We start from the raw sequence: 22,202 nt of genomic DNA, 5'->3' as shown, positions 1-22,202 counted from the left end.
CACCTACACTGAAACACATCATAATCAAAATGACAAGGCTTAAAGATAAGGAGAGATCCTGAAAGACTCAAGAGTAAAGCAGACTGTTATCTACAAAGGAAGCACCAATTAGATTGTTGCCTGATTACTCATCAGAAACAATTCAGGCCGGAAGAAAGTGGCATGAAACATTCAAGGTGATGAAAACCAAGGTCCCAAAACAGAGGTTACTTTACCCAGCAAGGATATTTAAAATTGAAGGAGAAATAAGGAGGTTCCCAGGCAAGAAAAAGCTAAAGAAGTTTGTTAACACCAAATCAGTACTGCAACAAATGTTACAAGGCTTGTTTTAAGAAGAAGAAAAAGAAGGGGAAGATGGTGGAGAGGTAGGTGAGAGTGGAGCCCAGTTCTCCCTGTGCCCAGTTGGAACACCTAACTAATTTTCCGAGGAACAGAGTGAATAGCCAACGGAATCCCAGCTTATATGAAGTTTGGAGGCAAAACTTTCCAGAGGACATTGAAAAACAGATGGTAAGGAGAGTGTGCTGGGACGGTGAGGTCTCTGGGATCTGCACTGGGACCAAGGCTCCTGCAGCCCCTGGCCTGGCGCCTGATGCAGGGTATGGGGAGGAGAGTTAGAGCACCAGCTTCCTCCCCTACCAGAGCAGGGAGGGCAGCCCAACACGAGGAGAGACCTGGGTGCTGGAAGTCACTGGGGTAAGTAGAGACAAAGTGGGAGATACACAGAGGCAGTACACATCTACTGGGACTGTGGACGCTGGCAACAGAGAAACTGGGGTGCCGAGTGACACCTGGAGAAGGGAGGAGTTGGGCTGTGTTGGACCCTGCCTTGGATAGTCTTTGGACTGGTTGAAAAGTGGGGCTGTGTGAAAAGCTGTGTGCTTGTTCAGAATGGCAGGCAGCTGCTTTGTAAGAAACTCTCCAGCAGCAGCTTGCGTGCCTCAAGGGAGATTTCAGCTATGCATGCCCAGAGTGGGTGGCAGAGGGGAATTGTGGGCCCCGCTAGTCTTGCACTGTATGGTCAGGGACAGTAGCAGAAGGTAACCATGCACCCCACTTTCCTCTGGCGCGGATGACTAATGCTGTGAGCAACTGAGTGGCTGATTTGAGCCCAGCAGCTCACAGAAGACCTGGGTTGGAGGCTAAGAAACTGAATAATGCAACCCAAACCTGGTCCCCATCCTCTCAGAACCAAAGGAAGGGAGAAAAGTGAAGCCCAGCCCCCTCTTCCTGTGGCATCTAGGAAAACCAGGAGGACTCGCTGAACAGGTTTAAAGTCAGCAGGAGGCTTATTATGGTCATTTTTTTTCTTTTTGGATCCTCTTTCTTCCCTCCTCTCCTTTTCTTTTTCTTCCTGTGAGACAAGATTTGGAGTACTAAAGGGTCCAGAGACAGATCATAAGGGGGACTACAAGGCTAACCCCCCAAAACTGAGAAACTGAGACAAATGTCATTTTGCTATACCACAGAGCTATAATTTTATTGTGTGTGTGTATTATTATTATTATCATCTTCCAATTATTTTTTACCACTTTTATTAGTATTTTTTAATTTCTCTTCCTTATGTTTAGTTTTCCTCATTTTATTTCCCTGTTTAATTGTATTGCTTGACTGGTTTTCCTTATTCTCTCTGTATTTTATTTTAATTCTCCTTCTTTCACTTCACCCGTGTTCCAATAACACACAACTCTTAATTGGGTACTTTCTATTCTGGTTATCTAAATCATATATCTCTTGTCATATTATTGTTGTTCCAGTACTATTGTGAATAACTGTTGTTCCAAACTTTTGTACATACTACACAGAAACCCTCCATGATCTTAGCCCACACCACTTTAATTCTGTACATTATAATTATTGTAATTAACTCTATTCTCTATCACACTATGTCTACTTTCTTTCCTTTGATCTCACTATATTTCATCATCTAATCTTGCAAAAGTGCTCTGTTTTCTAGATTCAACTCACAATCATCCTCCCCTCAAACAAGAGCCTTATCTCTCACCTTTTATAATAAGTTGCTAGTTGGGTGAAATATCACAGTCAATGCTATACTTATCTAAAGAATCTCCTATCTCTTCTTTACTTGCTGGTACCTTAAATCCCATTAAATACTCTCCTGTTATCTTAAATCCACTTTTCCTACCCCTGCCACTGATCACATACAAGAATACGTAGGAGCTACAAACATCAGTATACCTGCTGGAGGAGAAAAACCACCAATTAAGGAACCACCAAAAGGTACAACAAGAGAGCCCACACAAACAAGAAATGGCAAACCTAATGCTTCCTGTGAAGGAGATCAGAGGCCACACCACTGAACGTCATAGAATTTCTACCATAGAAGTTCATCCTCCAAAGACAGCTAGCAAAGCAAAATACCAGAAAGCAAAGAAACAAACAAAAAGAATCAACTAAAATGGGGAAACAAAAAAAGAACATGCATTCAAAACGAATGGAAGACTCCTCACTAAAATAGCTAAGCAAAATGGAGGTAACCAAACTATCAGATATAGAATTCAAATTAATAGTTATAAAGATCCTCAAGGAGCTCACAAACAACTACAGGGATCTGAGTGAAAAGTACATCACCATGAAAAAGGAAATAGAAACTATAAACAAAAACCAGGAAAAATGAATAAAATATCAGAAATAAAAAGCACACTAGAATTATAAGCAGGCTGGCTGAAGCAGAGGATCAAATCAGCGAGCAGGAGGACAAGGTAGAAAAAAAACTCCGAGATAGACCAAGAAAAAGAAAAGAGACTCAGGAAGAATAAAGAGGTGGTAAGGGAGCTGCAAGACAATATTAAACATACAAATATCCATATAATAAAGATACCAGAAGGAGAAGAAGAGCAAGGGATAGAAAACCTATTTGAAAAAGTAATGATGGAAAACTTTTCTAATTTGATGAAAGAGAAAGTCACACAAATCTAGGAAACATCAAGTCCCAATAAAGAGGAAACCAAGGAAGCCCACTACAAGACACATCATGGTTAAAAATGGCAAAATTCCACAACAAACAGAGAATCTGAAAGGCAGCAAGGGAGAAACAGGAAGTTACATACAAGAGAGCCCAGGTAAGACGAGCAGCTGATTTCTCAATGGAAACACCCCAAGCCAGAAGAGAATGGCAAGAATATTTCAAGTAATGAGAACCAGAGGCCTGCAACCATGGCTATGGTATCCAGCAAGGCTCTCAATTAAAATGAAAGGCCAAATAAGGAGCTTCCCAGACAAAAGAAGTCTAAAAGAATATGCCTCCACCAAACCAACTCTGCAAGAAATGCTAAAGGGACTGCTTTAAGAAAAGACAGGAAAGAGTGTGAGAGACAGAAACACAGGTATGAAAACATGGCAATGAACAAGTACCTATCAATAATAACTTTAAATGTAAATGAAATAAATGCTCCAATCAAGAGATAGAATAGCTGAATGGGTAAGAAATCATGACCAACACATATGCTGCCTACACAAGACCCACCTCAGGACAAAAGACCTACACAGACTGAAAGTGAAGGGATGGAAACAAATTTTCCAAGCAAACGGAAAGGAAATAAAAAGCAAGGGAAGCAATACTCCTATCAGACAAAATAGACCTCAATAAAAGAGCCATAAAAAGAGACCCAGAAGGTCAGTTCATAATACTCAAGGTAAGAATCCATCAAGAAGACATAAACATTGTAAATATATATGCATCCAACACAGGAGCACCCAAATACATAAAGAACACCTTGGAGGACTTGAAGAAAGATATTGACAGCAACACAATTATAGTAGGAGATTTCAGCAACCCCCTGTCAAAAATGGATACATCTTCCAAACAAATTATCAACAGATATTGTGGCACTTAGCAATGTCCTAGATCAAATGGACTTAACTGATATATAGAGAGACTTGCATACCCAAAAGCAAAATACACATTCTTTTCAAATGCACATGGAACATTTTCAAGGATAGACCACATTATAGGACACAAAACAAGCCTCAACAAATTCAAGAACATTGAAATCATATCAAGCATTTTCTCCAACCACAAGAAACTGATACTAGAAACTAACCTCAAGGAAACAAACCCCCAAACTCCTGAAACTTGTGCAGATTGAATAGCATCTTATTAAACCATAAATGGGTGCAGAGTGAGATTAGAGAGGAAATTAAAAAATTCTTGGAAAGAAATGAAAATGAACTCACAACAACCCAAAACTTATGGCACAGAGTGAAGTCTGTCCTGAGAGGGAAGTTCATAGCTAAACAGGCCTATCTAAAAAAAAAAAAAAGAAACATTTCAAGTAATAAACAACCTAACCCTATACCTCCAAGAACTCGAAGAGCAACAACAAAGACATCCTAGAGCAAGGAGAAGGAAGGAAATAACCAAGATTAGAGGAAAATTAAACACCATAGAGAATAAAGAAACAATTGTAAGGATCAATAAATCAAGGAGCTGGTTCTTTGAAAAAATAAACAAAATCAATAAGCCTGTCAGCAGGCTCATCAAGAAAAAAAGAGAGAGGACCCAAATAAACACAATCAGAAATGAAAGTGGAGAGATTACAACTGATACCACAGAAATACACAGGACTGTAAGAAATTACTATGAAGAACAATATGCCAAGAAATTTGAAACCCTAGGAGAAATGGACAAATTTCTAGAAAAATATAATCTTCCAAAACTCAATGAAGAAGCAGCAACAAGCCTGAACACACCAATAACACCTGATGAAATTGAAGCAGTAATCGAAAACCTCTCAACACACAAAATCCATGGACCAGACATGGTTTCACAGATGAATTTTACAAAGCATTTAAGGAAGAGCTAACCCCTATTCTTTGTACACTATTCCAAAAAATTAAAAAAGATGGAAGACTCCCAAACTCTTTTTATGAAGCGAGCATCATCCTAATCCTAAAACCAGATATATACACAACAAAGAAGGAAAACTTCAGGCCAATATCGCTGATGAACATAGATGCTAAAATCCTCAACAAAATATTGGCAAATCATATCCAGCAATACGTTAAAAAGATGATACACCACGACCAAGTGAGATTAATCCCAAGGATGGTACAATATTCACAAATCAATAAACATAATACATCACATAAACAAAAGACAAAAATCACTTGATAAAAGCAATAGATGCAGAAAAAGCATTTGATAAGGTACAGCACCCAGATATGATTGAAATATTCTGCAAAGCGGGAATAGAAGGAGCATTCCTAAACATAATAAAGGCCATATATGAGAGACCTACAGCAAACCTCATATTCAATGGGCAAAAACAAATCTTTCCCACTAAGATTAGGAACAAGATGAGTTTGTCCACTATCACCATTTTTATTCAACCTAGTACTGGAAATCTTAGCCACAACAATCAGACAAGAACACTAAATAAAAGGCTTCCAAATTGGAAAAGAGCAAACAAAACTGTCACTGCAGATGACCTGATAGTGTACATAGAAAATCCTATGAACTCCACCAAAAAACTGCTTGACCTAATAAATGAATTTGGCAAAACAGTGGGATACAAAGTCAATATCCAGAAATCAAAGGCATTTTGGTACACCAACAATGAACCATCAGAAACAAATCAGGAAAGAAATCCCATTTGATATAGCAAAAAGAAAAATAAAATACCTAAGAATAAAACTAACCAAGGAGGTAAAAGACCTGTACTCAGAAAACTACACAATACTGAAGACATTAGGAAAGATAAAAACAAGTGGAAACATATACTCTGTTCATGGATTGGAAGAATTAACATCATCAAAATGGAATAGTACCCAAAGCATTTTATAGATTCAATGCAATCCCTAATAAAATACCAATGGCATTATTTCACAGATATAGAACAAATGCTTCAAAAATTTATACGGAACCATAAACAACCACGAATATCTGCAGCAATTTTGAGAAGGAAGAGTAAAGTAGGAGGGACCACGATACCTGATACCAAAATGTATCACAAGGCCACTCTAACCAAAACACTCTGGAAAAGGCATAAAAACAGACACACAGACCTATGGAACAGAACAGAGAGCCCAGAAATAAACTCAAATCTCTATGATCACTTACAGATCACAATATTTGACAAAGGAGGCAGCAACACAAAATGGAGCAAAGAAAGCTTCTTCAACAAATGGTGTTGGGAGAGCTAGACAGCGATATGAAAAAAATGAAACTTGAGCATCAACTTACACCATACAGAAAAATAAACTCAAGGTAGATAAAAGACTTAACTGTAAGGCATGACACCATAAAAGTTCTAGAGGAAAACACTGGCAGGAAAATCCCAGATATTCCATGCAGCAATATTTTCACTGCTATGTCCCCCAGAACATGGGACATAAAAGAAGAATAAACAGATAAGACCTCATCAAAATAAAAAGCTTCTGCATGGCTGAAGAAAACAGCATTAAAATGAAAAGAGAACCAACTATATGGGAAAACATACTTGCCACTGATCCCTCAGACAAGGGTTTGATCTCCAAAATATATAAAGAACTCAAACGACTCCACTCTAAAAGGATAAGCAACCCAATTAAAAAATAGGCAAAGGGCCATGGCTGGTGTAGCTCAGTGGATTGAGCGCAAGCCTGGGAACCAAAAGCTAGCAGTTCAATTCCTAGTCATGGCACATGCCTGGGTTGCAGGCTAGATCCCGGTAGGGGATGCATGGGAGGCAACCATGCATTGATGTTTCTCTCCCTCTGTCCTCCCCTTTCCCTCGAAAGATAAATAAGTAAAATCTTTAAAAAAAGAAAAATGGGCAAATATTCTCCAAGGAGGACATACAGAGGGTCCAGAAACATGTGAAAGGATGCTCACCATCACTAGCCATCAAAGAGATGCAAATTAAAACCACAATGAGATACCACTTCACACCACTCAGAATGGCCATCATAAACAAAGCAACAAATGTTGGAGAGGGTGTGGAGAAAAGGGAAACCCAGTGCACTATTGGTGGTTTGCAGACTGGTGCAGCCACTTTGGAAAACAGTGTGGAATCTCCTCAGAAAACTAAAAATGGAACTGCCTTTTGACCCAGCAGTTCCACTGCTGAGATTATATCCTAAGAGCCCTGGAACACCAATCCAAAAGAACCTATGCACCCCAATGTTCATAGCAGCACAATTAACAACAGCTAAGAGTTGGAAGCAACCTAGGTGCTCAGCAGTAAATGAATGGATCAAAAAACTATGGTACATTTACACAATGGAATTCTATGCAGTAGAAAGAAAGGAGGAGCTCCTACCCTTTGCCAACAGCATGGATGGAAGGGTAAACAAAGCATTATGCTGAGTGAAATAAGCCAGGCGGTGAAAGACAAATACCATATGATCTCATCTTTAACAGGAACCTAATCAACAAAACAAACAAGCAAGCAAAATATAACCAAAGACACTGACAGGACCCAGAGGGGAGGGGAGGGGATTTCAGGGGAAGAGGGGAAGGGTTTACAGAAACAAGTACAAAGGATACATGGACAAAAACTAAAGGGGGTGGAAATGGGAGGGAGGTGGTGAACACTGACAGGGTAGGCTGGGATGGGAGTAAAAGACAGAAAACTGTACTTGAACAACAATTAAAATACATTTTTTCTAAAAAAAAAAAAGAAGAAGAAATAAGCCAGGTGGTGAAAGGTAAATACCATGTGATCTCACTCACCATTAACAGGAATCTAATCAACAAAACAAAGAAGCAAAGTATAGCCAAAGACATTGAAATTCTGAACAGTCTGACAGTGATGAGAAGGGAGGGGATAATGGGGGAAAAGGGTGAAGCATTTGCAGGAACAATTAGAAACGACACATGGACAATAACAAGGGGGGTGGAAATGGGGGAGGTAGGCAGGGAGGGTTGGGGTGGTGAGGAGGGTTAAGGAGAAAAGGCAGAAAACTGTACTTGAACAACAACAACAAAAAAAGGAGAAGAGAGAAAGGGAAAACAGAGGAAAACAGTTCAACAATAAAATGGCACGACATATGAATCTATCAATAATTACCTTAAATATAAGTGGCTTAAATTTTGTGACCAAACGACAAAGGGTAGCTGAATGTATAAGAAAACAGACCCATATATATGCTGACTCCAAGAGACTCATCTCAGATCAAAAGATCCACAGACTAAAAGTCAAGGGATGGAAAAAGATACTACATGCAAATGAAAAGGAAAAGAAAATCTGGGTAGCAATACTTATATCTGATAAAATAAGACTTTTAAACCAAGCCTACAGTAAGAGACAAAGGAGGACAGACAATATATATGCTAAAGGGAACAATCCAACAAGAGAATATAACGCTAGTAAACATCTATGCTTCAAACACAGAAGAACCTAAATATGTGAAGTTAATCTTGATGTACATAAAGGCAGAGATCAACAAAAACATAGTCATAGTCCAGGATTTTAACACCTCATTGACTTTGATGAATAGATTTTCCAGACAGAAGATCAACTAGGTGAAAGCACCCTTAAACTACTCATCAAGTCAAGGATTTTTTTTATTGATTATGCCATTACATTTGTTCTATGTCCCCCATCCATTCCCCTCTACCCTGCACACCCCTCCCCCACCATCTCCCCCTTTAGTTTATTAACACGTGTCTCAAGTTCTTTAGATTCTGTATTTCCTCTACTATTCTTACCCTCCCCCTATCTATTTTCTATCTACTGTCTATGTTACTTATTTTCTGTACTTTCTCCCCCCTTCTCCTTCTCCCACTCCCCTGTTGCTAATCCTCCACGTGATCTTCATTTCTATGGCTCACTCCTGATCTAGCTGTCCTCTTAATTTGCTTTTGTTTTAGGTGTGGTTGTTACTAACTGTGAGTTTGCTCTCCTTTCACTGTTCATCTTTTTTATCTTCTTTTTCTTAGGTAAGTCCCTTTAATATTTCATATAATAAGGGCTTGGTGATGATGAACTCCCTGAATTTGGTCTTATCTGAGAAGCACTTTATCTGTCCTTCCATTCTAAATGAAAACTTTGCTGGATAGAGCAATCTTGGTTGTAGGTCTTTGGTTTTCATGACTTGGAATACTTCTTTCCAGCCCCTTCTTGCCTGGAAGGTCTCTTTGGAGAAATCAGCTGACAGTCTGATGGGAACTCCTTTGTAGGTGACTCCCCTTATCTCTTGCTGCTTCTAGGATTCTCTCCTTCATTTTAATCTTGGCTAATGTAATGATGATGTGCCTTGGTGTGTTTCTTCTTGGGTCCAACTTCTTTGGGACTCTCTGAGCTTCCTGGATTTCCTGGAACTCTATTTCCTTTGCCAGATTGGGGGGTGTTTTCCTTTATTATTTGTTCAGATAAGTTTTACACTTGTTGCTCTTCCTTTTCCTTCTGGTACCCCTATAATTCGGATGTTGGAATGTTTAAAGATGCCCTGAAGGTTCCTAAACCTCTCCTCATTTTTTTGAATTCTTGTTCCTTCATTCTTTTCTGTTTGGTCCTTTTTTCCCTCCTTCTTGTCCATTTCTTTGATCTGAGTCCCAGTTTCCTTTCCACTACTATTGGTTTCCTGTGCATTTCCCTTCATTTCAGTTAGTTTAGCCTTCATATGTTCCTCTAATTTGTGACTAAAATCAACCAGTTCTGTGAGGATCCTGATTGCCAGTGTTTTGAACTGTGCGTCTGAAAGTTTGGCTATTTCTTCATCGCTTAGATCGATTGGCTCTGGGGCTCTGAGTTGTTCTTGAGCCATGTTTTTATCTGTTTGTGCCGGTTTAGCTGAGCATTTTGTCGTTTTTGGACTCCGTATTGTTGATTTTCTGTGTGGTTTGGTTGCATTTTTTGTTGTTAAAACTTTATTGTTTTTCGATTTGGTTGTGCGAGGACGCAAGGTGTTTCCACCTACGCCTCCATCTTGTCGGAAGTCTCTCAAATCAAGGATTTAATTGGTATCTACAGAGCATTTCACTTCAAAGCAGCAGGATATACATAATTTTCAAGTGCACATGGAACATTTTCTAGAATAGACCACATGCTATGACAAAAAACAAGTCTCAATAAATTAAAGAAAACTTAAATTATATCATGTATCTTCTCTAACCACAATGCTATGAAAGTAGAAATCAATTACAAGAACACTGAAAAACATGTAAAGACGTTGAAGCTAAGTAACATGTTATTAAACAATGAATTGGTAAACAATGAATTGGTAAACAATGAGATCAAGGAAGAAATCCAAAGATACCTTGAAACAAATAAAAATGAGGACACAACAATCCAAAATCTGTGGGACACTGGAAAGCAATCCTCAAAGGGAAAGTCATAGCATTCCAGGCCTATCTCAAAAAACAAGAAAAAGCTCAAATAAACAATCTAACTTCACAGTTAGAGGAACTTGAATTGGAACAAGAAAAAAAGGCCAAATGTACATAAGGAAGGAAATAATACTGATCAGAGTAGAGAGCCTAAAAGAGCAATACAAAAGATCAAAGAATCCAAGAGCTATTCTTTGAAAAGATAAACAAGACTGACAAACTTTTAACCAGACTCATCAAGAAAGAGGACAAAAATAATTAAATCAAAAAAGGAAAGAGGAGATACAGCTGACACCAAAGACATACAAAAGACTAAGAAAATATTATGAATAACTATATGCCAACTATCTTTCTGTATCTTCTTCTGCTTACTTTTACTGTGAAACTAAAATTGCTCTAAGATGTAAAATCTACTTAAAAAAAGGCTATGTTCTGACACAAGTTCAGATCTGTCAACCCAATTTATAATTATCCTTTTAAATATACCCATAAAGCAACAGCACCATGCAGGCAAAATTGTTTTAAAAGTAAGCAAAACCTAACTATTGGGTCATTTAAATAGTAAAAAATATCATAGGCTGTAATTCTAGCAAGAACTAAGAACAGAAAATTATTAGGCCATACTGATCTGGTTAAGCAACACATTTCTTTTCCTTTTTCTTTTTTTTTTAAGATTTTATTTGTTTATCTTTAGAGGGGAAGGGAAGGAGAGAGGGAGAGAAACATCAATGTATGGTTGCTCCTAGTGTGTCCCCTGCTGGCAACTGGCCTGCAGGGAACCGGCCTGCAACCCAGGCATGTGCCCTGACTGGGAATGGAACCGCGATTGTCTGATTTGCAGGCCTGTGCTCAATCCACTGAGCTATACCACCCACGACTAACACATTTCAATTGTAGAATCTAAAAACACAACTCATCTGAATTATTTGCATCATTATTGAAACGCAAACAAAGCAGTATTTATCTTGCTTGAGGCTTTAATTATTATGAAGTTACAAAGCATTTCAAAATTTAGCTGTAACATTTATGTAATTAAAAAACAATTATCATTTAATTATATATTAATTTCTTCTTTCATTATATTATTGAGTGTCTTCCATGCACAAAGCATAATGATACATAGTGAGAGTAAAAAAAAAAGAGTGCCTGGATCATTACTTCAAATTACTATAATGGTGTGACAGGTAACCTAAAGAAGTAAAGTGACCTGCGTGAAATATAATACATAACTGAAACTGGTATACTGGAAAAAATGTATGTTATCAAAAGGAGGCAGAATCTACACATTTCTCTCTCTATGTAAACATACAAAAAGAAAAACATCTACAATGTCTGCTGATAGTAAGTGCTTGGAAATATGGTGTATTTTTGATTTTATAGGTTTGCAGTGTCCAACAGCACTTGTTTTCTTTCCAGTTTCTATACACGATACTCTTCTGCATTTGAGCAAAGAACTTTCTTTCAATGGCTTCTGGCTTTGAAAGTTCAAAGTCCTTCCCAGGTCATATGCCCTAATGCAATAGGCACTCAAGTGAACCTCCATAAACACTGGACATTTTAAAGTCTAGAGTTTAATGATTTTGACTGAAATTTCTTTGCTGCATTATCAATGCTGGCTGGAACAACAAAACAAAACAAAATAAAAAACAATCACACAGCTGAAAAAGACACTCAAATGCCCAAGCCACAAATGTACTTTTTTTCTTTGCCATATTCAGAGACTTTGCATTTACTCAGTGGATCCTTTCTGCAGTGCTCATTCTCACATGTAAGGCATAGTATCTCACAAAGCAGGGATCAAAAATTAATGTTTATAACAGAGGAAAAAAAGGTGCAAAGAAGGATCAGACAACACAATACCATTTTCCAAAGTTAAAATCCTAGGTTAAAAGATTTCCTCCTCCTAAAACAAAGGAGCCTAATTTATTGTCCTTACATATCAAGATTAATTCCCAAGCCCTCCAAGGTTTGGGAGAGAAGCAACTGAAAGCAGTTTACATAAAAGTAGTAAGATGTTATGTGGCCAAATTAGAAGTTTAAAAATGAGATGACATATAATGCAAAAGTGTGAGCATTTTAATGTTAACAAAGAAATTATGTTCTCTGTCAGATCAATGAACTCCTTTTTTTTCTTTCGGTAGTAAGCCTACTTCTATTCCTGGGTAACATACTATGGTTATTATCCACATTTTCAGTACAAAATGAGTGTGACCCCATCTGGGATTTATGGTTGTAACTTTAACTATAATTTTGTGCTTTTCAGAAAGCAGGAATAGAGGAAGACAGCAAGATGAACCATCATTAGGATTCTACCAATGAAACAGGAGGCAAGAGAAACAATATGTGCAAAGAGTGAATGAAACTTCCGGCCAAGATGGAGGGATAGGTGGAAACATTGTGCCTCCTCGCACAACCAAATTTAAGGACAACAGTGATTTAGAAACAAAAACACAACCAGAACAGACAGAAAATTGAACTGTACCAAAGTCCGGCAACAATGAACCATTCATCCAGACCAGTAAGAGGGATGGATGGAGTCGAAGGCCAGGAGAGAGGGGTCTTGGAGAGAGTGGTTGGCAGACCTGGGAGTGGGAAGGAAATGAGCAGACCCAGTGAGGCACGCAAGGTGGTTGGCTGACCATGGACACACGTTTTGCGCACAGATAAACCAGGCAAAAAATGGGCAGTGAGACAGACTAGAAATAGTCTGACAAGACTATAAAGCCTAAGAAATAAAGCCTAAAAGCACCAATTGAAAAAACTTGCAGGGGTTGAGGTGCCGAGAGAGACTCCCAGCCTCACAGGAGTTTACTGGAGAGAACCACAGGGTCCTAGAACGTACACAAGCCCACCCACTCGGGAACCAGCACCAGAAGGGCCCAATTTGCTTGTGGGAAGCAGCAGAGGGAACCAAAATCCGAGAGAGTGGAACAAGTGCCATTGCTCCCTCTCTGACCCCACCCCCACAGACAGTGTCACAACCCAGCTACTTGGCTGACCCACCCTGGTGAACACCTAAGGCTCCACCACTCACACATAACAGATGCGACCTGACCAAAAAATTGTGGCTAAAACAGAGGAAAAAATCAAAGCCCCAGAGCCAATACTTTTAAGTGACCAAGAGATTGCCAACCTATCAGATACACAGTTCAAAACACTGGCAATCAGGATGCTCACAGAACTGGTTGATTTTGGTTGCAAATTAGATAAAAAACTGAAGGCTACACTAAGTGAAATGAAGGAAAATGCACAGGGAACCAATAGTGATGGAAAGAAAAGTGGGACTCAAATCAATGGTGTGGACCAGAAAGAAGAAAGAAACAATCAAACAGAAAAGAATGAAGAAACAAGAGTTCGAAAAAAAAAAAAAAATGAGGAGAGGCTTAGGAACCTCCAGGACATCTTTAAACGCTCCAACATCCGAATTATAGGGGTACCAGAAGGAAAAGAGGAAGAGCAACAAGTGTAAAACTTATCTGAGCAAATAATAAAGGAAAACTCCCCCAATCTGGCAAAGGAAATAGACTTCCAAAAAGTCCAGGAAGCTCAGAGAGTCCCAAAGAAAGTGGACCCAAGGAGGAACACACTAAGGCACATCATAATTACATTAGCCAAGATTAAAATGAAGGAGAGAATCCTAGAAGCAGCAAGAGATAAGGGGACAGTCACCTACAAAGGAGCTCCCATCAGATTGTCAGCTGATTTCTCCAAAGAGACCTTCCAGGCAAGAAGGGGCTGGAAAGAAGTATTCCCAGCCATGAAATGCAAGGACCTACATCCAAGATTGCTCTATCCAGCAAAGCTTTCATTTAGAATGGAAGGGCAGATAAAGAGCTTCTCAGATAAGGTCAAGTTCAAATAGTTCATCACCACCACTCCCTTATTATATAAAATGTTAAAGGGACTTATCTAAGAAAAAATATGAAGAGTGAAAGGACAGCAAACTTACAGTTACTAGCAACTAACCACATCTAAAACAAAAGCAAACTAAGCAAACAACCAGAATAGGAACAGAACCATAGAAATGGAGATCGCATAGAGGGTTAGCAACAGGGGAGTGGGAGGAGGAGAGTGTGGGAGAAGGTACAGAGAATAAGTAGCATAGATGGTGGGGGGAAAATAGATGGGGAGGGCAAGAGTAGAGTGGGAAATGTAGAAGCTTGAGAACTTACAACACATGGACATGAACTAAAAGGGAGGAATGTGGGGGGAGTGGGTGTGCAGGGTGGAGGGGAATGAAGGGGGGAAATGGGACAACTGTAATGGCATAATCAATAAAATATATTAAAAAAAGAAGTGAATGAATATCATGATAAACTATGGAAGCTAAGCTTAAAAACAAAATAGACATATAAAGACATGGACAACCAAGTGATAGTATCAAATTATTAAAGGTCAAAATGAGGATGAATTTTAGAATAAAAATAACTGAAATGAGGAATGTAGTCAGACAATGAGATGATTTAAATTAAGATTTTAGAGGTGGTGAAGGTATTGATGGTAAGATGTAAATTATTATTTGGAAGCAAGTACTGGAGCTGTAGCAGAGAGGAAGATAACTAAAGAAATCAGAAAACAAGTTCTCCAGGCTGTTGAATGAATCACCAGGGTGGATTCTGACTGACAATTACTAAGAATGACTGCATGAAGAGTAGTAGTAGCAAGGAGGATAATGGGCTTGACCCTAAGATCTTCAGTGAGTAAAGACAAATCAATGAGGACACTAGATGACTGACATAAGAAGAGGCACTAAGTTGAATAGTCTGATAGATAAAAATACTTAATGTAAAAAGTTTTTAAACACAAATTAAAAAACCCCACAAATTCACAAATTACATATATTATATGAACATGATTTGGAAGTTTACAACAAAAATCATCATTGTAGTTGCCTAAAAAGACAAGAAAATGGAGCCCTGGCTGGTGTAGCTCAGTGATTGAGCGCGGGCCTGTGAACCGGAGTATCGCAGTTCGATTCCCAGTCAGGGCACATGCCTGGGTTGCAGACCAGTTCCCAGCAGGGGACGCATGAGAGGCAACTATACATTGATATTTCTCTCCCTCTCTCCTTCCCTTCCCCTCTAAAGATAAATAAATAAAATCTTAAAAAAAAAAAAAAAGAAAGGAGAAGGAAATGGCAATTGAGCATTATGATAAAGTTAAACTAGCAAGGCAAATTTAAAGTTTTACATATGTTCTAGTACAGTGATTTCCAACTGGTGTGCTGTGGCACACTGATGTACAGCAAGAATTTTTAGAACATGAAATACCTATTTAGTCAGGGGCACCTACCTCTTTTCCCTTAGACTGTCAAATGAAAAAAATGACAACAGCCTTAGCTAGTGTGGCTCAGCTGGTTGGAGCATTGTCCAATAAACTGTAGGGTTGTGGATTCCATTCCCGGTCAAGGACACATGCCTGGGTTGTGGGTTTGGTCCCCAAGGGTGTGTGCAAGAGGCAACCAACTGATGTTTTCCTCTCACATTAATGTTACTCTCCCTCCCTCTCTCCCTTCCCCTGTCTCTAAAATCAGTAAGCATGCCCTTGGGTGAGGATTAAAAATATGCCTCTCTTAATTCTGTGTATGTACTATTAAAAGAAAAATAACAGCAGCCAACACAATAGCTGTCAAGTGTTTGTGACCTCTCTTAAACTGTAAATATATAGGTCATAAAACAAAGTTGCATCTTAACTGGTCATGTTGTATAATAAGGTTGTGCCTCATTTGTTCATTCTGGTACCAAAAATCCTCATATACAAGTATAGGCATCTGATTTTTTAAAAAGTCACTTAAAGCAAACAGGGTAGGTAATTTCTATTATTATCTTTTGGTAAGTCAATCAAAATTATACCTATTTTTTGTCAGTTTGGCATATATATGTATTTTTTGGTGTGCCACAGAACTTTAATAATTAGTTTATGTGTGCCCTGAGATGAAAAAGGTTGAAAATTGATATTCTATTAGTTCAATAACAGACGCCTATAGAGAAAAACAACGTATCATTATTTAATTACCATTCTTTTGGATTATTTCTATTTTTAAAATGTCATATTAGTATAAATAAAAAGGAATAATTCAATAACAAAATAAAATTTTTCACTTCAACATATATGTAGGAAGCAGCCTGGCTATTTGTATATTTGGCCATAAACTGGACACCGATTCTTAATTTGGGAAACTGTTACAAATTTGCACATTGTTATCTCTTTTTATCCTGATCCTCCCACACACCCCTTTCCCTTTGGCAACCATCAGCTGGTTCTCTGTGTCTATGGGTCTGTTTCTGTTTTATTTATTCATTTGTTTTTCTTAAGATTCCATGTATAAATGAAATCATATAGTATTTTCCTCTCTCTGACTTATTTCACTTAGCACAATACTCTATAGGTCTATCCATGTTATTGTTCACAGCAAATTAGCATTCTTTTTTATTGCTGAGTAATGCATAGTTGTTTTGAATAGATAAGGTATCATAATAAATAAGATTGATACTTAAATTGGTGGATAAAATAGCTTACCACTGAATTTATATCTCTAGTCACAAATTAACATACATAAAGCCCACATACAAAGCCTGTGTGCAAGATCAACCATATGTAAACACTTTAAACACATACCAAAGGTTTTTTCTGACACAAATGAAATATGACATTCCTGTCCATTAAAGAGGCTGAATACTATTAACAAAATAATTCAGTTATACTTAAATAAACAAGGACTCAATGAGCAGATATAAAAGATGTATCACTTGAGAACAGTATATACATTTATTTTATTATTAAAAATATTTTTAAATCCTTGCTCAAAGACATTTTTTCATTGCTTTTAGAGAGAGGAAGGGAGAGAGAAAAACATTGATGGGAGAGAGAAGCACTGATTGGCTGCCACCTGTATGCACCTGGACCAAGGATCAACCCAGCAACCTGGGTATGGGCCATGACTGGGAAATGAACCTGCAACCTTTTGGTTATGGAACAATGCTCCAACCAACTGAGCTAGCCAGGCCTAAATTTTGAAATATAATTTGTATTTTACAGTGATTAGCGATGGTAACAAAGTCTGACAAGTATCGGAAATACTGCTACTTATAAAATCACAAAAATCTCTATAACTTAAAAAAGGAAAATTTGGAAAAGCAGATTATAAGGAGTACATTTAGGATCTTTATATTACACGAGTGCTTCTAATATCAACTCTGCATTAAACAAAACTTTCATTTTTTTCAATGAACACACATTACAATATATTTAAATCTCACCTCACCTCGTATATTAAAAAAACTGAAAATCAAATAGGAAACATTACATAAGTGCTTTCATAACAACTCAGTTCTAGGCAATAAAATTTTATTGTACACAAATATATAGTTAGGAAAAATACACTAGGAGTGTGAAATACAGAAATAGTATCTGTGCATACAACTGAGAGTACAGAAAAGCCAAAGTTTTAGAAATACTGTTTTACTTAATTTAATAATTTAATTAATAAATATATTTAATAACATTTAATATTTTAAATTGATGTTTCTCAAAGTGTGGGCCATGAACCAGTAGCACTAGAACCATTAGAATTATCTTGCTTGCTACAAGAATCAATTGCTGGTGATGAAAAAAATACAATAAAAAGAAAAAAAAGACACTACTAAAAAAATTTTTAGCCCTGGCTGGTGTGGCTCAGTGGTTGAGTGCTGATTCAAAGGCTCAAATCAAAGGGTTGCTGGTTAGACTCCCAGTCTAGGGCACATGCCTGAATTGCAGACCAGGTCTTCAGTAGGGGAACCACAGGAGGCAACCACGCGTTGATGTTCCTCTCCCTCTCTCCCCACCTTCCCTCCTCTAAAAATAAATAAATAAATAAATAAATAAATAAATAAATAAATAAATAAATAAATAAATAAAAAATAATCTTAAAAAAAATTTAAACCTATTAGGTCAGAATGTTTAATATTTCTATTAAAAATATTTTTATACTGCTTAAACTTCATGAAACTTTTATTAAAATACTTAACATTTAAGGATATAATAACACGGATTAAGGCAGAGAGACTTACAGTTGGTGATATCAGGTGGTGTGTAGCCATCATTCATATACATACTTGTGGGTTTTGCTACCTTCAAGTAAACAAAATCAGCTGTGTTCTTTAAAGCAGTCACTGCTTCTTCATGAGTAACTTCTTCTAAACACACACTATTCACCTAAAAGAAAATCCCCAAGACATGTAAAACATTTTCACTTGCTTTCTGCTTTTTGGTGATAAACAATTCCATGTAAAGATATGGAAAATATGGGACTGACTGATTTAAGGAATATAAAGGTGTGGGGAAAGAAAATACCCACTTTTATCATCTATATTAGGAAGTTCTTTCTGTATGTTAATGAAATAAGCAACCATGATTTCTGCCCCTATTCCCTCCCAATCTTGAAGGCTGAACCTCCTTCTATGTGAACATTTTAGAAATGTGTGTAGGTATAGTTTGTCTTTTTTCTTAAAGAAAATGAGTCCATATACAAGTTTTTGTTCTGCAACTGGATTTTGACTATAATGTATCTTACAGATCATCCCATTTGGGGTCACAAAGAATTGCCTAATTTAAGAAACTGTCACCTAGTACCTCATTGTACGGTTCTATAATTTATAAAGCCATTCAATTTTAAGATATTTAAATCATCCTAAGTAAATGGATTTAGTAATTTATACCCACAGAATGAGTGCCCATCTAGAGACCTTTGCAAACACTGAATATTATCAATTTATTAAAAAGCCGAGAAAATGAGGCATGTTTTAATTTGTACATGAGTTATATTTAAATTTACATTTCCATTTTTTAATAGTCAGGTTGAGATTTTTTTTCAATTATTTATTGGTGGCCATTCACGTATTTTCTGTGCAAAAAGAGAATTTTTAGGTAGTGGTGATGTATCCTGAAACCTTGCCAAAATTATTATTTTATGTACTAGTAGGTACCTAAGGATTTTCTATTGCAAATATAGTTGTACCTTTTTTTCTCAATCTCAATGTCTTTTTTTCTTATTGCCCTGGCAATCAGCACAACATTGAATAGAAGTGGTACTTTGAGTCCTTCAAAAAATTTGTCCATTTCCTTTAAGTTATTTAATGTGTCGGCATTAATTTGTTTATAAAGTATTCCCTATGTCTTTTCTTTCATCCCTACTTTCAGAAATTTGAGGCTTCTAATTTCTAGGTCTAGCTAAATGTTTATAAATTTTGATGACCATTCAAAGAATCAAGTTTTGGTTTTCCTCGTCTTCTCTATGGTTTTCCTATTGCCCATTTCATAAATTTCTACTCTAATCTTTACTATTTCCTTCTATACTAACTTTGGGTTTAGAGTGATCTTATTTTTGAATAAAAAAATTCAAAAAATTCTTATTTTTGGTAAAAATTTTTGGCAAAGAAATAAAGCACTGGAAATGTTTCTAATATTTTTCAAAAATAGATTTTATTGATTATGACATTACAGTTGTCCCATTTCCCCCCTTCATTCCCCTCCACCCTGCACACCCACTCCCCCCATATTCCCCCCTTTCAGTTCATGTCCATGTGTTGTAAGTTCTCAAGCTTCTACATTTCCCACTCTACTCTTGCCCTCCCCATCTATTTTCCCCCCACCATCTATGCTACTTATTCTCTGTACCTTCTCCCACACTCTCCTCCTCCCACTCCCCTGTTGCTAACCCTCTATGCGATCTCCATTTCTATGGTTCTGTTCCTATTCTGGTTGTTTGCTTAGTTTGCTTTTGTTTTAGATGTGGTTAGTTGCTAGTAACTGTAAGTTTGCTGTCCTTTCACTCTTCATATTCTTTCTTAGATAAGTCCCTTTAACATTTTATATAATAAGGGAGTGGTGATGATGAACTATTTGAACTTGACCTTATCTGAGAAGCTCTTTATCTGCCCTTCCATTCTAAATGAAAGCTTTGCTGGATAGAGCAATCTTGGATGTAGGTCCTTGCATTTCATGACTGGGAATACTTCTTTCCAGCCCCTTCTTGCCTGGAAGGTCTCTTTGGAGAAATCAGCTGACAGTCTGATGGGAGCTCCTTTGTAGGTGACTGTCCCCTTATCTCTTGCTGCTTCTAGGATTCTCTCCTTCATTTTAATCTTGGCTAATGTAATTATGATGTGCCTTAGTGTGTTCCTCCTTGGGTCCACTTTCTTTGGGACTCTCTGAGCTTCCTGGACTTTTTGGAAGTCTATTTCCTTTGCCGGATTGGGGGAGTTTTCCTTTATTATTTGCTCAGATAAGTTTTACACTTGTTGCTCTTCCTCTTTTCCTTCTGGTACCCCTATAATTCGGATGTTGGAGCGTTTAAAGATGTCCTGGAGGTTCCTAAGCCTCTCCTCATTTTTTTTTTTCTTCGAACTCTTGTTTCTTCATTCTTTTCTGTTTGATTGTTTCTTTCTTCTTTCTGGTCCACACCATTGATTTGAGTCCCACTTTTCTTTCCATCACTATTGGTTCCCTGTGCATTTTCCTTCATTTCACTTAGTGTAGCCTTCAGTTTTTCATCTAATTTGCAACCAAAATCAACCAGTTCTGTGAGCATCCTGATTGCTAGTGTTTTGAACTGTGTATCTGATAGGTTGGCAATCTCTTGGTCACTTAAAAGTATTGGCTCTGGGGCTTTGATTTTTTCCTCTGTTTTAGCCACAATTTTTTGGTCAGGTCGCATCTGTTATGTGTGAGTGGTGGAGCCTTAGGTGTTCACCAGGGTGGGTCAGCCAAGTAGCTGGGTTGTGACACTGTCTGTGGGGGTGGGGTCAGAGAGGGAGCAATGGCACTTGTTCCACTCTCTCGGATTTTGGTTCCCTCTGCTGCTTCCCACAAGCAAATTGGGCCCTTCTGGTGCTGGTTCCCGAGTGGGTGGGCTTGTGTACGTTCTAGGACCCTGTGGTTCTCTCCAGTAAACTCCTGTGAGGCTGGGAGTCTCTCTCGGCACCTCAACCCCTGCAAGTTTTTTCAATTGGTGCTTTTAGGCTTTATTTCTTAGGCTTTATAGTCTTGTCAGACTATTTCTAGTCTGTCTCACTGCCCATTTTTTGCCTGGTTTATCTGTGCGCAAAATGTGTGTCCATGGTCAGCAACCACCTTGCGTGCCTCACTGGGTCTGCTCATTTCCTTCCCACTCCCAGGTCTGCCAACCACTCTCTCCAAGACCCCTCTCTCCTGGCCTTCGACTCCATCCATCCCTCTTACTGGTCTGGATGAATGGTTCATTGTTGCCGGACTTTGGTACAGTTCAATTTTCTGTCTGTTCTGGTTGTGTTTTTGTTTCTAAATCACTGTTGTCCTTAAATTTGGTTGTGCGAGGAGGCACAATGTTTCCACCTATCCCTCCATCTTGGCCAGAAGTCCTATTTCTAATATCCTAAATTACAATGTACTAAACAAGTATTTGTTTTAGTATATTTTTCATGCCCTAATTTGTACCTTTATAATCAACAGGAGAGTTTTTTTTGATAGTGAGGATTTTAATATAAATTTTTTAGAATTTAATGCATTAAATAATATAAAAATAATCTATGCACAGGAATCTAGTAATTCTTCAATAAACTCAACAAAATTTCATTTCCTACAAAGAATGTATATTATTTTCTAACACTATTTCAATACTTATAAAATAAACAAATATTTTGCTATTTTGAAAATGGTAATAAATCCCAAAGCGTATTCATTTAACAAATTACATGCCCTAATAATAAATCTTTCAATGTAGACTAAAGAGCAAAGTAAAAATGATTTCTAGACCTAGGAGAGTATCTATACCGGATGATAAATTATTTAGACAGGGATAAAGAGTGAGCACATTGCAAATACCTATGCAAAATATATAAGGATCTTTCTTTTTTTTAATATAATTTATTGATTATGGTATTACAGTTGTCCCATTTTCCCTCCTTTACTC

The 22,202-nt window shown here is 37.6% G+C and overlaps 1 protein-coding gene across 9 annotated transcripts in view; it reads right to left on the bottom strand.

Annotated features, from left to right (window-relative positions):
• Positions 1 to 22,202, bottom strand: part of DLG1 (discs large MAGUK scaffold protein 1) — a 306,240-nt gene that overhangs the window by 126,190 nt on the left and 157,848 nt on the right. For all 9 annotated transcript variants that reach the window (XM_037147391.2, XM_037147392.2, XM_037147393.2 and 6 more), the window contains one exon: positions 18,325 to 18,469. In XM_037147391.2, the coding sequence (XP_037003286.1) occupies positions 18,325 to 18,469 (145 nt within the window). The remainder of the gene's footprint in view (positions 1 to 18,324; positions 18,470 to 22,202) is intronic.

This window comes from Artibeus jamaicensis, unplaced genomic scaffold (genome assembly GCF_021234435.1).
Source record: "Artibeus jamaicensis isolate MK-2021 breed Jamaican fruit bat unplaced genomic scaffold, CSHL_Jam_final contig_793, whole genome shotgun sequence".
Classification (NCBI taxonomy): domain Eukaryota; kingdom Metazoa; phylum Chordata; class Mammalia; order Chiroptera; family Phyllostomidae; genus Artibeus; species Artibeus jamaicensis.
The sequence above is the reverse complement of the archived record's forward strand: the minus strand, read 5'-3'. Positions and strand labels throughout refer to the sequence as shown.